The sequence below is a fragment of the Camelina sativa genome, chromosome 14 (assembly GCF_030686135.1).
Source record: "Camelina sativa cultivar CO46 ecotype springtype chromosome 14, ASM3068613v1".
Classification (NCBI taxonomy): Eukaryota; Viridiplantae; Streptophyta; class Magnoliopsida; order Brassicales; family Brassicaceae; genus Camelina; species Camelina sativa.
In genome coordinates, this window is record NC_141893.1 from 9,792,317 (window position 1) to 9,807,888 (window position 15,572).

The 15,572-nt window shown below is 32.6% G+C and overlaps 3 protein-coding genes and 1 long non-coding RNA gene across 5 annotated transcripts; 1 reads left to right on the plus strand and 3 right to left on the minus strand.

Annotated features, from left to right (window-relative positions):
- The first annotated feature begins 1,256 nt into the window (after positions 1-1,256).
- On the plus strand, positions 1,257-1,889 carry LOC104743452 (RING/U-box superfamily protein). Its single transcript, XM_010464534.1, has one exon. It carries the CDS (start codon positions 1,257-1,259, stop codon positions 1,887-1,889), a length of 633 nt encoding a protein of 210 aa, XP_010462836.1.
- A 2,959-nt stretch (positions 1,890-4,848) lies between these two features.
- Positions 4,849-6,874, minus strand: LOC104740895 (nuclear transcription factor Y subunit B-9). 2 transcript variants are annotated; one of them, XM_010461619.3, is made up of 2 exons: positions 6,632-6,874; positions 4,849-5,631 (listed from the first exon to the last, which is right to left on the minus strand). In XM_010461619.3, the coding sequence occupies exons 1-2, from the start codon at positions 6,681-6,683 to the stop codon at positions 4,964-4,966; spliced, it is 720 nt and encodes a 239-aa protein (XP_010459921.1). In that variant the 5' UTR covers positions 6,684-6,874; the 3' UTR covers positions 4,849-4,963. The 2 variants fall into 2 exon arrangements, with proteins under 2 accessions (XP_010459921.1, XP_019091659.1); XM_019236114.2 differs by lacking the exon at positions 6,632-6,874 and adding an exon at positions 6,447-6,625.
- A 2,718-nt stretch (positions 6,875-9,592) lies between these two features.
- On the minus strand, positions 9,593-10,981 carry LOC147928008 (uncharacterized). Its single transcript, XR_015579190.1, has 2 exons — positions 10,866-10,981; positions 9,593-9,903 (listed from the first exon to the last, which is right to left on the minus strand). It is a non-coding gene; the product is annotated as an uncharacterized LOC147928008 (long non-coding RNA).
- Positions 10,982-12,438: 1,457 nt separating this feature from the next.
- LOC147928009 (uncharacterized) lies at positions 12,439-13,095 on the minus strand. Its single transcript, XM_087485975.1, has one exon. It carries the CDS (start codon positions 13,093-13,095, stop codon positions 12,439-12,441), a length of 657 nt encoding a protein of 218 aa, XP_087342101.1.
- Positions 13,096-15,572: the final 2,477 nt, after the last annotated feature.

Genomic DNA, 15,572 nt, shown 5'->3' on the forward strand with positions numbered 1-15,572 from the left:
CCACCTTCCTCTCTCGATCCTTGCCGTGAATCTCCCTCCTCTACTCCACGTCGCATCGCCGCCAATAGAGCTCTTACCGTCGGTGTGTCGAGGAAACTTCTCCCTTTCACTGCTCCCTTGATTTTGATCAGGAAGCTTCACTTTGTTGATGCAGCAGTTTATGGATGAAGCACCATGAGCCTTGGAGCTCTCTTCGTCGCCGAAATCAACGGAGAACCCCCACCGACGGTGCAAAAGTTTGTGATTAGAAGAAGAAAAACTTTGGAAGAGAAAATCGCCCTGAGTAAAATCCAAGAGAAATCGCCCTGAGTGAGATCCACGCGCATGCGATTCTCTCTCAACTTTTTTTTTGTTTTTCTTTTAGTGAGGTCAATTGGCATTCTGAAATTCTAATAAACCCTTTTACCAAACAAAATTGCCTCATCTCATGACACGTGATACAATAGATTTTTATCGGATGGCTTATAATTAATGTCGTTCGCAGTCAAGTCCACTATATATTATATCGTTTTAGCGACCAATCTAAGCTACAACATGTGTAGTTAGTTTGATATGTGATCTTTTTTTTTAAATTTCTCAATCTTTTGCTACATGAAATTATTTAAGGATCAAGTTATAAACTAAAAACATATAATATATATATATATATATATATATATATATTGTCGGATGAGAGTATAAGACAACGCTAACATTATACAATAAAGCAAATCACATCACAAAACTAAATATGTTGAACTTTAGTTTATACACAATCTCATATCAACCAAGATGCGTAATTCTTCAAAAGCAAAAAAGAGCTAATAACACGAAGTAATTAAGTAAAGGAAAACAACATTAATTAAAAAAAAAAAATAAGTAAAGGAAAACAACATTAATTAAAAAAAAAATTAAGTAAAGGAAAACAACATTAATTAAAAGTGAAATAAAATTAGAAATAATTAGGATATATATTCGCAAATTACAATTAGGTTAGGTCTCTGAAAGTACTGTCTATTGCCTCTATTATATACTCCTTCTGTTTCAAAATATAAGATGTTTTAGAGAATTTTTTTGTTTCATAATATAAGATGTTTTTAAGTTTTTATGCAACTTTTAGATTAGTTTAGTATTTTATATTATGCAATATTGTTTTTGATTGGTTTAACTTGTTAAAAGTAAAAACTTCTTAATTTGCGTGCTTTTGTTAAAACATTCTATATTTTGAAATGAAAGGAGTATAAGAGAAAGAAAAGAAAACCTTAAAAGCTTTCGCAATGGAAGTGCAATTAACCTTTCGCAGCGAAATCGACCTCAAACCTAAATCCGAAGATGCTGGGACACTCAAGATTTGCGTAAGTCTGTCGGGCACATCACTAGATCGTGAAAATCTATATCTCTCGTACGATGACTTCGAAAGCGTTGAATCCACCTTCCCTAATGACTTGAAAGAACTGAATGAATGGTTGTTCTTAGCAGGGCTCACCCACCAAGATGTTGACATTGCTAACCGTAAGCTCACTGAACGTATCTATCATAATTTGATTTCCATAGTAGACTTTCCAGTTTCTGCTACGTTAGTGTACATGTACTGTAAGGTCATCCATCCTCCTAGGAATGACGAGGCCGTTCAAGCTGAGACCAATAACATCCGGTTAGTTAAACCGGCAAGTAAGCTTTCGGTTGGTCGTTTGGCAAGGAAAATATGTAAGAAGAATAAGAAGAAGACGTCCAACTCTGATGACAACATGTGCTCAATTTTTTTGGAGGGGTTTGAAAAGGGAGAAATAGTCGTGACCTTACCTTGTGGACACGAGTTTGACGATAGTTGCATTGTGAAGTGGTTTAGGATTTATCATGTTTGTCCATTGTGTCGATTCGAGTTGCCATGTAAAGAGATGACTAATTAATAATACTTGAGGTACAAGTTAAAGGGGTAGTGATTGAGATGACTACCTATACGGCTATACCTCAATCTTGGGCTATATCTAGAGGTAGTGTTTTTAATTAAAGCTAATCACTTTGACGACACCTTGAGACTCGCAAACCAGCTTGTGTTTACGCCCTTCAATTTCGTTAGCATAGTGTATTTATCCGAACACTCGAGAAACTAAATTATATTTCTGCATCTCCATTTTTCTCTTTAAACAGAGTGAAAGATCAATGTACGTAACGTTGTGCATACGTATATGAGATTCTCCTGATATGGTATGTTCGTGTCTAATATAAAATCTCTTTTTCAGTTATATATTCATAACTGAAAGAGAACCAAAACAATAACCGGGAATTGAACAACTAGAGAGAAATAACTAAAGGGATTTTTATTGATTCTACCACATTCAGTTAAAACCTTTTTTCAAATGCCACATTTTTTTTTTCTTTCCAAGACTACCATATTTGAGCTTTCATGTTGGAATAAAATGACTAATATATCTTTCATATAAAGGTCATGAGATTTGAGATTATACTGTCCTTTTATGACACAAAAGTTGGTGCATTAATGATTGTGGGTCAGCATAAAATAAAGTTTGTAATTTAAATTAAAATACTGGAAACACATAGATTTTGTAAGCTGTTTTTTGGTTTAGAGATATGAGAGCAGCATAACGCAGTAGACAAAATTGGTGTGATGAACAAGATAAATTGTATGGACAAGTTGAGAAATATAAACTTGTCTATTAGTTTGAACTAGTCCATTTGTCAAATATATTAACTAGTAGACAAGTTGTAAATAAAACTTGTCCACTAACCGGTATTGTTCTTAGAAAAATTATGCAGTTATAAACTTGTCCATAAAATTAATAAATAAATAAGTGTTCCAAATAGACAAGTTAGGAGAGTTTGGAACTTGTTTACTAGGTAAAATTTTCTCAAAAAGGACAGTATAATCTCAAATAGACAAGTTAGGAGAGTTTGGAACTTGTCTACTAGGTAAACCTGAGTCTTTTTTTTCTGGCTAATTTTTCTTCCGCTAACCTTAGATTTGAATCCGCTTATTTTGTCCAGCTTGTCTTTTGGCGCCGGAGAGAACCTCTCTAGTTGACTTTATTTCTTACGTGTTCTTCCATCTTACGATCTCTCTCTTTAGTTGCAACAGATCTCTTTTTGATCCAGATTTTTAGTTGGGATGTTTGGTGCTCGGTCGTTTCGGTGTGACGGAGAATTGCTTTTGAAGGAAGTTTAGGTAGAAGAAGAAAAATGAATAGACACATATATAGCACATACACGAGTATGGGGATGATAAACTATTAAAAAAAAATATTAAAAGTGAATTGTATTGAACAGTTTTTCTTATATCTCACAGCTTTAATTGGAAATTGGACTGTTGTGCACTGGCGTTGGAGACTGAAAAGACGCGAGAGAAGTGTTTTTAAACAAATAAACATTTTTCTATTAATGTGTGTTGTAATACAAAATTGAGGCTAGAATGATCATTTGCATATACAGATGTGGTACATTGAAAAAAGAGTTTCTAATGTGGTACATTGGAAAAGATTGAGTTTTTAATGTGGTATAATTGTTAGAAAACTCATAACTAAAGTAACAAAACATAAAGTTTGTAAACCGAAAGGAGAAACAAAACAATAACCGGAAATTAAACTTAAACCAGAAACAGAAAACCTCAATTAAGATCTTTAACAAAAGACTCTTAAGCTACTAAGCTACGCATGAAGCTTGACGGAGCGAAAGGAGGAGTAGAGGAAGAACAAAAACATGACTCCAGCTTCGACGAAAAAGAGACCAACGAGAAACGTGTCTGATGGACTCAGCAGCCTAACGAGAAACAAACACAAAAACGAGAGAAGCGTTGAGAGGTAAGCCATCTTCATAAACACGATGAAGACTCGCTCGTCTCGAAGTAGAACCCTACCAGCTGGCAACGGAGTTCCGTTGACCAGAACGAACAACGCCGCGAGAGCAGAGACGAGGCCTAGATTGTTCAACGGCCATAAACACTGAGATGCTATCTTGATGGCTCGAAACGTCGTCGGAGTCATCCCCGGAGCTGAATTTGTTGGGTTGAGACCGACCGGTGACGAGAGATGTAGCATGACAGTGATGGAGACGATGTAAAGCGCTGGACTCATCAATCGAATCCGATTCTCCAGTGCTGCAACTTGACGACGGTGAACATCCATGTCTCACTGATTCTTTGAGAGCAAACTGTGAATAAACGAAGAGAGATCTTTAGACTGAAATTTTTTACTGTAGTATTGGTGATTACATTAGAGGCTCCTCTTATACAACACAGAGGAACTTTCTAGATTATGGAACACTCTAGACTCATAACATGTGTCAGCTATCTACTCACATAGAGAAGTAATCGTAACGGTCTGATAGTACTAGCTAGCTCACCTCTCTCTCTCTCCAGCTGGTTTCCACACTTTCGTGGTCTCCTTCCTCTGTACGATAGTTTTGTCCTTTTGTTGAGTAGGAGGATGAACTTGGTGGGCTGCTGGACTATTTCTGATTTCTGTTTAGGCTTAGCCCACAGCACTTTTATTGCGTTCTGTTTGTTGCATACTCTCACAAAAGAGAAAAAGTTTCATATTATTATTATCTCTTGAATCAAAACCTACATTTTGGTTATTAAAGTGTTTACGTGGTCAATGCATTTTTTTTTGTTTTGTAACCTTTTGGTTTGTTTAGTTATGTACTGTGTGGTTCACTTCACATAGAGAAGAGTAACTTAAAAAAAGTAAACTTATAGTTCCCACAATGTTTAGTTATCTTCTATCTAATATATATATATGACAGCTTTAAAATTTAAAAGCCTTTAGATGATCATGAAATGTCGCATAGAGTTTTAATCCAAAAACACTTTTTTTGTCATTTGCATATTGAAATCAGTCCTAAAAAAAGTATGGATGAAATTCAACACTTTTCAACATTATATAGAAATGTTATTCATAAGACATAAAATTATAACATTCATCCAAATACATGCTTTGAATAGAAAAAGGAAGAATGATTACATGCATCTTCACTTATACTGAACATATGGGTCATAAACCGACGACATTCCGTTGATAGAAGACGAAGAACCGCCAGTACCAGAACCGGATCCATCCTGACCAGACCCATTTTGGTAGTACCGACCACCACCCATACCCATGGTTGGATCAACCATACCAAAACCGTAAGGACCCGAAGGAGGTAGGCTATGTGGTGGTCCGTGAAACCCAATACCATTTCCTCCATAGGTTTGTCTGAACGACACTGCAGGTTCACCTCTAAGGGCCGATCCACGATCGGTCTCTATCTCACGGTACCGGTTAATGTACAGAGTGAGGGGATCCACGTAGTTATCGAACCCAAGCTTGCTCATAGCCCAAAGGATATCTTCAGCAGTTATGGTCTTACGCTGCTCACGCTGGCAACGCTCGTTAGCTTCACCGGTCACAAAGCTGATGTACTCGGAGACGCATTCTTGAATCGTTTCTTTAGCGTCGTCGGAGATTTTGGCGTGCGCTGGTAAGCTTTTACGCATGATCCTTATCACGTTAGCGATTGGCATGTATTGGTCTTGCTCACGAGCCATACATGGTTGTTGCTGGACCGCTACACCCTTGTTCTTGTCACTGGTGCCACCGGCTGTGACGACTGAGCTGGTCATTGAGTTTGGGTTACTGAGCTGGTCCGAATTCAATCCTGTTCATAGTTAAAGAAAATTTTATCTCATTAGTAAAGTAGAAATGAAAATTAAATTTATAAGAATAGGATACAAGTTTGTATACTAGTAGAAAACAAGAAGTATCAAAATCAAGGGACACGTTCTTAGTTACGGACCAATAAGATAAGAGATAAGTATTGTGGGGTCTAATTTTGGTTGAATAGACTGTTCAGATTCTTGCCGTTACGTTTTACGAATTATACTAGAACGAAAATGTCAAAAGGATCTTTCTTCTTCTTGAAATACTTCAAAATAATCGCGTATTCCCGAAAAAAACAAAAACTCAAAATTTGGAGAAGAACATCAATTCATTTACAGAGAAAAAGGTATGACTCAGTTAAGTGGACATTTATTTCATGTGAAGATTCCCAATGGTAAACGTTAAAAGAATCACAAGATTAAAGTTAAGCTAATGACAACCAGTAAAAATAAAATCCATAGTAAAAGAAAAAATTTGGACAAAACTACTAGTAATATATTTTGAATTAGAACTCTGACTAATATATAGTAGTACATCAGACGACTACGGCATAAAGATAAATGTTTGATAAAAATATATAAATATATAAATTACAGTAGATGTTTTCAGAAAAACGAGAATTTTGTTTCAAAAGGAGAAAAACTCAGCCGTTACAATGAGAAAACTAAACATTAAATTTGAAAACAGGGGAAAATGATACTCGCAAACATTTCTAGTGCATGCTAGAGTATATTCAATGAACACATATATATGAACTATCAAAGATCATCCCCCGTTCAAAACATTGACTCATGCATGCATGTAAATAATCACCTTTTCCGAGCAATTCCTAAAACCTCTACACAAAATCTAATTTTCAAGACAGAGAAACTCTCTACTTCACTTGGTTAGAAAGACACATAAAAATCATAAAGCAAGTCTCCGATTTTTCATGAGCATAGAGGTATATGGAAGGAGGCAAGTATGAATATATATAAACGACCACTTATATTGATTACCAGAGTTGGGTCTGGGTAGCTGATAGGGAGAGAAGGGAGCTCCACGTTCCATTGTTTCTCTGCCGTCTTTTCTTTTTCTTTCTTCTTTATAAAATAATTATTTGAGTGATTTGTTGCATGCCAAGAGAGGTTGATGGTTGAGTGGTTTTATAGAGAGATAATACAAATGGCAAAGGAGGCGGTTCTTACGAGGTCGCCATATCTCTTTCCCATTGGCTAAATTCTTTGGCTTAGTGACCAGTCAAACTAACCCCACTGCTCTTCTCTCATTGGTTCTTTGTTTCACTAATTACCAAAGCTAATTAAGTAAAAATACTCTTAAGAATGATTGGATAAGAAGAAGATTTGTATGCATATGAGGCTCTCTTTGTTTGTAGATAAATGTTGTTTTAATATTTTTCATAAACATGATTAATCAAGAAAGTATTAGTTTATCGAACGGCAAAGAAAGATTTACGTGGCGTTATTCTATTTATATGTTTGACCGGTAATTAATGAAAATATCCGTTTCGTTGTAAATACAGTTTCTTAATTAACGAAATTAAAAATCATTTTGAAAAGATTCTTTTTGAAATGTAATTTTGGTATGCTATATATAAATATGTATTATGAAAATGAGCTGTAAATACATAGTAAATATACTGTTTAAAAAATATATATTACTTTTTATTTATTTTTATTTAAATTAGCGATTCAAAATATTATAAGGAAGATTACTAAACTTTAGTAGCAAAAGATATGGGTGTAGATGCATGTTACATTTGAATGTTGCTTTACATTTTCTAATACATACTGAACCAATAAACTTATAAACCAACACCACAACAATACAATGGTTAAGAACGATTTATGTAATGTTATCTATTTATTAGTTTCTATCCATTTATATTTTGATAAATTTGATAGAAACAATTCAAGAAAAGTTACAGAACATTACAAAAATTAATAATTATTCTTGGTATTATTTATCTCAGTGAATATATTCTACACAAAGTTTATTTTTGTTTGGTTACATGTCTATGTAAGAGCAAATTTATTACATGAGGATTTATGTCATTAAATCTAACATATACCTTATTAAAATTACTTCTAACATTATTGTTTCATGCATTGTGTTGTGTGTTGCAAAGGTTTCATTTGCATTTGCTCGCCAGTTTTTTATATAACTAATGGAAAAGAAAAGAAAAAAAATTCGTTAGCTTAATTAGCCCGAATTAAATTTTAAACCCAATCCGGTTTGCCTCATCCATTCTTCCTGATTATTTCTAGAACTTCATTCCGTAAACACATTACAAAAGCTCCAAGCTAAGAATGAAACAACTTAATCATTCACCCTCGACTGAAGAGAAAGATCACACTCTCAAGCCCGCTTACAACGATAATTTATGATAACAATCAAAAGATCTAGCAACACTAGTACTCTCAAGATAATATATCCTAAGAAGTAACTATTATTTTTCTCATTAGTGTTAGGAAAAAATTGAAATAGTATAACAATAAATTTTCAGAAATAGTTGTGAATTCATTTGTATTTATTAATTAATTCAGTTTTTTTTTTTTTTCATTTGAGCGATTTACTCACATGACCGTAATGAAACCCACGCCATGGAATGTTTTTTTAATGAGAGAAGTCGACAAAACATAAACTATACTCCCATACGAAACACATATTTATTACTTTTGTAGAAAACTATGAGGATTTAAGTTTTAAGTTTCAATTCTTACAAACACACCAAATATTAGATTTCGTCGCTGTAGCTATAATTTCGAAGAAGCTCTCTGGATTTCGCTGCAAAGTTTTTTTTGCAAGCATTCTCATAAAAAAAAGAATGGTTACCTTTTAACAGTTTTCTTATATTGATTCGTGACGCAATGCTTGGGACATATACATACGTATTAAATTTTGTTTGTGTAATTATAGAAATTATTTGTTTTCAAAATTAGTTATTTTTCTGTTGTTGTTACTATATGGCAAATACTTTTTGCTACAAATACTTTAGTAAAATGATATTAAAAATTTCAGAAATAATTAGTGAATGAATAGTATATCTAAATTTGCTATTCCATGCCAATAATATCTATTTTGACAACTAAAAAAATAAAGCACAACTAAGCTTTATACATTTTGTTGGTTGTATACATCCCATGAGAGAGAAACAAGAAACAAATTTAAAAACGTACAATTGCTAAAAATTGACAATTAGGTTTACTATATAACTCACCTAGATTAACTACCCACCAAATCATTTTCTTCATAAATCATAAACAAAGAGTAAAAGTAGTCATTTATCATTTGCAGTAATCATCATCTAACGTTATGGCAACTCAAACGTTGAAGAAAACATGCAGCGTTTTTATGGTTGTAGTTATATTAACGATGATTTTTTCGGCACACATTGCTCATTCCAACAATGTAGAAATGTGTGTGAAACATTGCATCCATCAATGCTCGAAATCAGCAAAAAAACTCACTCCTACAATATGTGAAGAAACTTGCAAAAAAGGTTGTAACAAACAATTAATCAGTAAGGAAGATAACCTTCGAATTCGTGATGGTCAAACTTGGCTCGATAATATTTGTGATGAATATCTTAACGGATGCAAATTGTTCAACTGAAACTCATGTTATTTTTATTTTCGGCATTATTATACGTATGTATCTGTTTGATATCACCATAATACGTATTATACCTTAAATCACTGACATAATATGTATGTAACTTCCATTATTTTTTTGTCCTTTGATTATTTTTTTGCAAACTAATATGTTCACGTCAACAAGCATCATAATTTACTTACTAAATATCAGATATATATTTAATTATTATTTTTACAGAAAACTAAGAGGGTTTACATTGTAAGTTTCTATTCTTACAAACTATAAGTATTACATTGTAATTATTATTGTAAGTTTCTATTCTTACAAACTATAAGTATTATATTTCGTAGCTGTAGCTATAATTTGGAAGAAACTTTCTGGTTTTGCATTCTCATAAAAAAAAAAAGAATTGTTGCCTTTTTAGCAGTTTTCTTACATTGATTCGTGACGCAATGCTTAGGACATACACATACGTATTTACAAGTTGATGACCAGATTAATGGTTATATATAGTTTAAGAAAATTTTTGACCCAAAAAACATTATATATATATATATATATATATATATATATAGATAAAATACTAACTGCATGCCGCTTTGTTCCTCCACTAGTCTTCTCATTTGGAGCCATCACTTTGCATTTCTACTTCCTGTATTTGGAAGAACCACCACTACAAAAAAAATTAAAATGAGCAAAATATTGGATGTTTGAAGAACCCACATGGCCACACCATTTGATTTCTTTCAAATTATTAAGCCTAAAGTAGTTTCTTTTTTTTGGGCAAAACCTTAAGTGGTTTAATTTCTATGTATGGAACCATCTTATATAGAATAAGAAGATGAAGTAATTGCTATATCCATGCAATAAAATCCACTAATTAAACCATAATCTAGAACATATTGATATTCATATCTTCATTGTTTGTTCGGTTCTATAATTTGTGCATGAGTAAAATATTCAAAGTGATTAGTGATAGAAGCGGTATGTTAAATGAGTAAAGTTGAATTTCACAGAATGTTATAAGATTATATGTTTCTTTGACAACTTTTTATAAGTCTGTTTATGTCATTTTATTAATTTAATTTTCTCTTTTCAAAAACAGCAGCACAAGTTGTAAAAATGTTTCTTTTATTTTGAATATAATTTAGTATTATTTTTTTTTAAAAAGTTGAATTTCATATATATTAATTTTTCTTGTTTTATTAATTTGTTTCTAAATCTTTGTTTTTTGCGTTTAAAAGATAATTTCTTGATGAATCATAAACTCTTGCTATGCACATATTTCAAAATTTGTAGCAACATATGGTCACATAATAAACCAAAATCCCATATATATCAAAATTTGCAATTCCATGCCAATAATATCTGTTCGGACAACTAAACAATTAAAGCACAACTAAGCTGTATATAATTTGTTGGCTGTAACCATCCCATAAGAGAGAACAAGAAACAATTTGAAAACAATTGCTAAAAATGGACAACATTAGTTTTACTATATAACTCACCTAGCTAGATTAATACCCACCAAATCACTTTTGATAAGAATCAGATAAGATAACTCAAGAACAATGAATCAAGAGAACGTTCTTCCTTTATTAATGATAAAACCAAGTTACAACCAAGAGAACTTACAGATTCTCTTCCTCCCCCTTACAACCTTTCACCAAACTCTCGATGCCTCTCTCCAACCCCTTCCCTCAACTCTTATACTACTCTGTCCTTTTGTCCACCTCACCAGTCGTTATGGCGAGATACAATGAATAGGTGACAGCTACCAAACTCTAGTTTATTTCTTAACCCTGCTTATTGACTCACTAACTGGAGTAAACAGTTTCAGATAAGACCAGAGATTTCTCCTGAAGCTTCTGGATCATTTCCCTTTACTGGATTGCTTGTTGGGCCTTGGCCCTTCGCTTGTATTGGTAGCAGACTGGTGGAGGATGGGCTTCACATGTATCAACTTTCTTCACAAATCATAAACAAAGAGTAAAATACTCATATATCATTGGTAGTAATCATCATCTCATGTTATGGCAACTCAAACATTGAAAAAAACATGCAATATTTTCATAGTTATAGTTGTATTGACGATGATGTTTTCGGTACACATTGCTCATTCTAACAATTTAGAAATGTGTGCAACATTGCATCCATCAGTGCTCGAAATCAACGAAAAAACCACCCTTATAATATGTGAAGAAACTTGCAAAAAGTAATATTAGGAAAAATATATAATAAAATAATTTATTAATTTATAAATTAAAGTAAACAAAACCAATATGAAAAAACCTATTATGAATAAACAAAACAAAACTTAATTAAGTAGCAACTCCAGGGAAACTTGTGGAGGCATAGATGTTTTTAAGTGCTTGGAGACATTTCTTGAGGAGTAAATTGTCATCATTGACTCTATTTCAATTTATTTACAAGTTCTTCACAAGTTCTTCAACTCTGTGGGTTCTCACTTTTTCTTAAATAGGTTGTGGGAAAACTGATGAATCATCCAAAGACATAAAAATAGTAAATTTTTAACTCATCAAAAAATATGTAACTATGCATAATTCAGTTTATAAATATTACTTTAACATAAATTTTTTTTTTCTCCTTTTGGGTTAGACTAACTATTGCCAAACCCTCACCATTTGAAGACTATCTACAAGTGTTCTTGCACATGTTCATCGAATTTTTCTGCAATCACTCTGTATAAATATAAACAAATAAATATATACGTAGATGACATCACAACAGTTTGTTCAAATCAATTGAACTATGTAATATCACTTCAAACCCTTTATATATACTATTATATAGATCGATTAGAATAGTCAAACATAAAATCTATATATACAATTATATACATCCATTAGATTAGTCAAAACTGTTAGAAGCAAAAGCTTCTCTCTCACAAAGAACAAAACAAGCGTACTTATTCTCTGTTTTATAGAAGACAAAATAGAGGATTTGAGAAACTTGTGGTTTTATTAATAAACTGAAAAGCTTATATGTTTACATCATAGTTTCGATGCTTAAATAGATAAAACAACAGACACAATAAAGAGTTCTATCTCTTCTACTTGTGACGTTTAGACAATATGACACAATCTAAACATCACGACTCTTAACTAGAAACTAATTTATACGAATGTGACTTTATGTTATACAAAACTCAATTATGTCTAACACTCCCCCTTAATTGAGTTTTGGTCTAACTCCAAGCTTCTTCCTTGCTTTTGATCTCGAACTCTTCATCATCTGCCACGTTCAAACAACCTTCTTCTTCCCTCGCAAGTAAGGCACTTGCGTCTGAGTTATTCCATCTAAATGGAAAACTCTTCTTCTTCATCTCAAAATTCAGTATCCTTCTCCGTTGAGGATTGTAGATGAGACATCTCTTGCCTTCAAATAAAACTTTGTATCCTTTTGATATCATTTGAGAAACACTAAATAGATTTCTCGCTAAACCCGACACTAGAAACACCTCTTTGATGATCTTCTCTCCTTGGCTTGTCATCACTTGGATATTTCCTTTCCCTGCCGTCATTACACACTGACCATTCCCCACTTTGATCGGCACCTTTATACTCTGATCAAGAGTGATGAAGTATTTAACTTCCTTGGTCATATGGTTAGTGCATCCGCTGTCAACTAACCATGTCTCATCTTTTTTTTTTGATGATACTTCTTCAACCATACTGAACAGCATGTGTTCCTCATCATCTGTCTCTTCTAGACTTAGATCCGCTCCCTCGGTTCTTCTTAGTTTGCATTTTTTGGCTAAATGTCCTGGTTTGTTATACACAAAATATTTTCTCTCACTGTTAGCCACTTGTTGGGAAAGAACACCTTTCTTGTTCTTCTTCATCCAACAATCACCCTCATTGTGATTGTTACATTTGCAAACACCACACCACTTATCAGCCTTCTTTCAACGTTTGTCTTCTCCATAGAACGCTCATTCCGTTGATTGTTCTTCTCGAAGTGATACACGCCGCTCATGTGCTTTCAACGTTCCTATCTACTCCGTCACCGACAACGACGTTAGATCCTTCGTTTGCTCCATCACAGCGACAATACTGTCAAATCTTTGAGGGAGAGATATGAGAATTTTCTGGATAATTTGATAGTCCGTCTTCTCTTCACCATGAACCCTTAATTGATTTTAGCTTCTCTGTGAAAACTTTTATGTTGTCTCCTTCGTTCATCTTTAAGTTTTCATACTCCCTTCTCAACGATTGCATATTGATCAACCGTACTTGTGGAGATCCTTCAAACTCTGTTTTCAATGCACTCCAAGCATCTTTCGACGAGACTGCTGGTGCTATACGAGGAAATATTTGATCTGTGACGGCAGTTTGCAAGAGTTGCAGTGCCATTAGATCCTTTGATGATGAGTCCTCCCATTTATTTTTCAATTGCAGTGCTTCTGGAGAATGATCTCCTTCCATCGGTTTAGTTGAAACACCGGTCTCCACTACTTCCCATAATTTTCTCGTTCTTAAGATGGTCTTCATCTTTATTTGTCAGAAAGCATAATTATCCCCATCGAATATGGGAATCACTTGATGAGATGTCGTCTCCATCTTCTCTGTTTCGTTGCTTGAAAGGCCCTGGAATCAGTAGGGCTCTGATACCATGTTAGAAGCAGAAGCTTCTCTCTCACAAAGAACAAAACAAGCGTACTTATTCTCTGTTTTATAGAAGACAAAACAAAGGATTTGAGAAACTTTTGGTTTTATTAATAAACTGAAAAGCTTATATGTTTACATCATAGTTTCGATGCTTAAATAGATAAAACAACAGACACAATAAAGAGTTCTATCTCTTCTACTTGTGACGTTTAGACAATATGACACAATATAAACATCACGACTCTTAACTAGAAACTAACTTAAACAAATGTGACTTTATGTTATATAAAACTCAATTATGTCTAACAAAAACCAAATCACTCCACAAGTATATACGGTTATGATTCAGTATTTTAGTAGAAAAAGATGACAATAGAAAAAGATGACAATAGAAAAAGGATAATTTCAATGGTTGGTTGCATAATATATATCTAATAATTTAATAAAAAAGATGGCTTCTAACCTTCCATCGGTGAAAACCAGAGAAACAGAACGGCAAGAAGAAAGAGAGTTTTTAATTAAGATTACAATTTAAGGATTAGGTATATTCTTTATGTATAATACAAGCGAAGTTTTAAGGTATAATAAATATTTAGTAAGTATTAGAGGAAATTCCAAAAAGTACTAAATATTTCGGAAAAATTTAGGCGTTTTTTGAGTGCTTAGAAGTTCTAATTATATAAAAATAAAATCTTTTCAAAAAATTAAAAATCTAATTTATGGTCGTCTTTCTTAAATTTATTTAAATTAATAATAAGACAATTTTAAATCGGCTCCTATTTAAACGTAAATTCTAAACAGCTTTAAAATAATAATCATAATTCCTTACATATTCTTGTAACCAACTTGCAAATTATTTTTCTCTAAGCAAGGTTAGATTATCTCCATTTATGCCAAGATTAGCAGCAACCATGATTTCATTGAACAATCTACATAAAAATATTAATTATTAAGAAACATAACACTAGTTTATGTTTAGCCACTAATTAATGAAAATATAACACTATTTTAACAATATTTCTTCACAGTTTAACAATCATTAAGTGTTATAACAATCTTTTTGTTTATATTCATGTTGTTTCAGAGTTAAGTAGTAGACATGAGATGGCTAGACATGAAGTAAGCTTAATTAAGATGAATATTTAACTATAAGCAGTGTCGTGCCCATATATATTAGGGCTTAAGGCGAACTTACATTGGAGATCATTTTAATATATTTTTAAAAATAAATAAATATTAAAATTCAAAATTATAAAAAAAAAATAAACATTAAAAACATAAAATTATATAAATATTTCAAAAGCAAAAAAAAATCTAAAAACCTAAAACATAATCAATGTTCCTTCTATTTCAATAAACTCTTTCCGATTTCTCATAATCTTTCTTGCTTCAGTTTCACGACCTTACTCGATTCATTTCACAATTTAGGGTATTATTTTCTTTTTTGTATATTTTTTAAAAGGAGTAGTACATGGGTTATTTAGGAAATAATATGACTTCTCAAAACTATAATAATACACCATATTTTCTAGAATTGAGGGTTAAAAAAAATATATAGATATTTTGGGGACCTCAAGCAAATGTTTTTTTTCTTACCCATAGGCACGACCGTGACTATAAGTTAAAATAGTTATCTGCTTTATAACAATCTAATCATTTTCAGTTTTTAAAGATAATTATGAAATGTTCAAGATGTAATTAATTTAGTTTA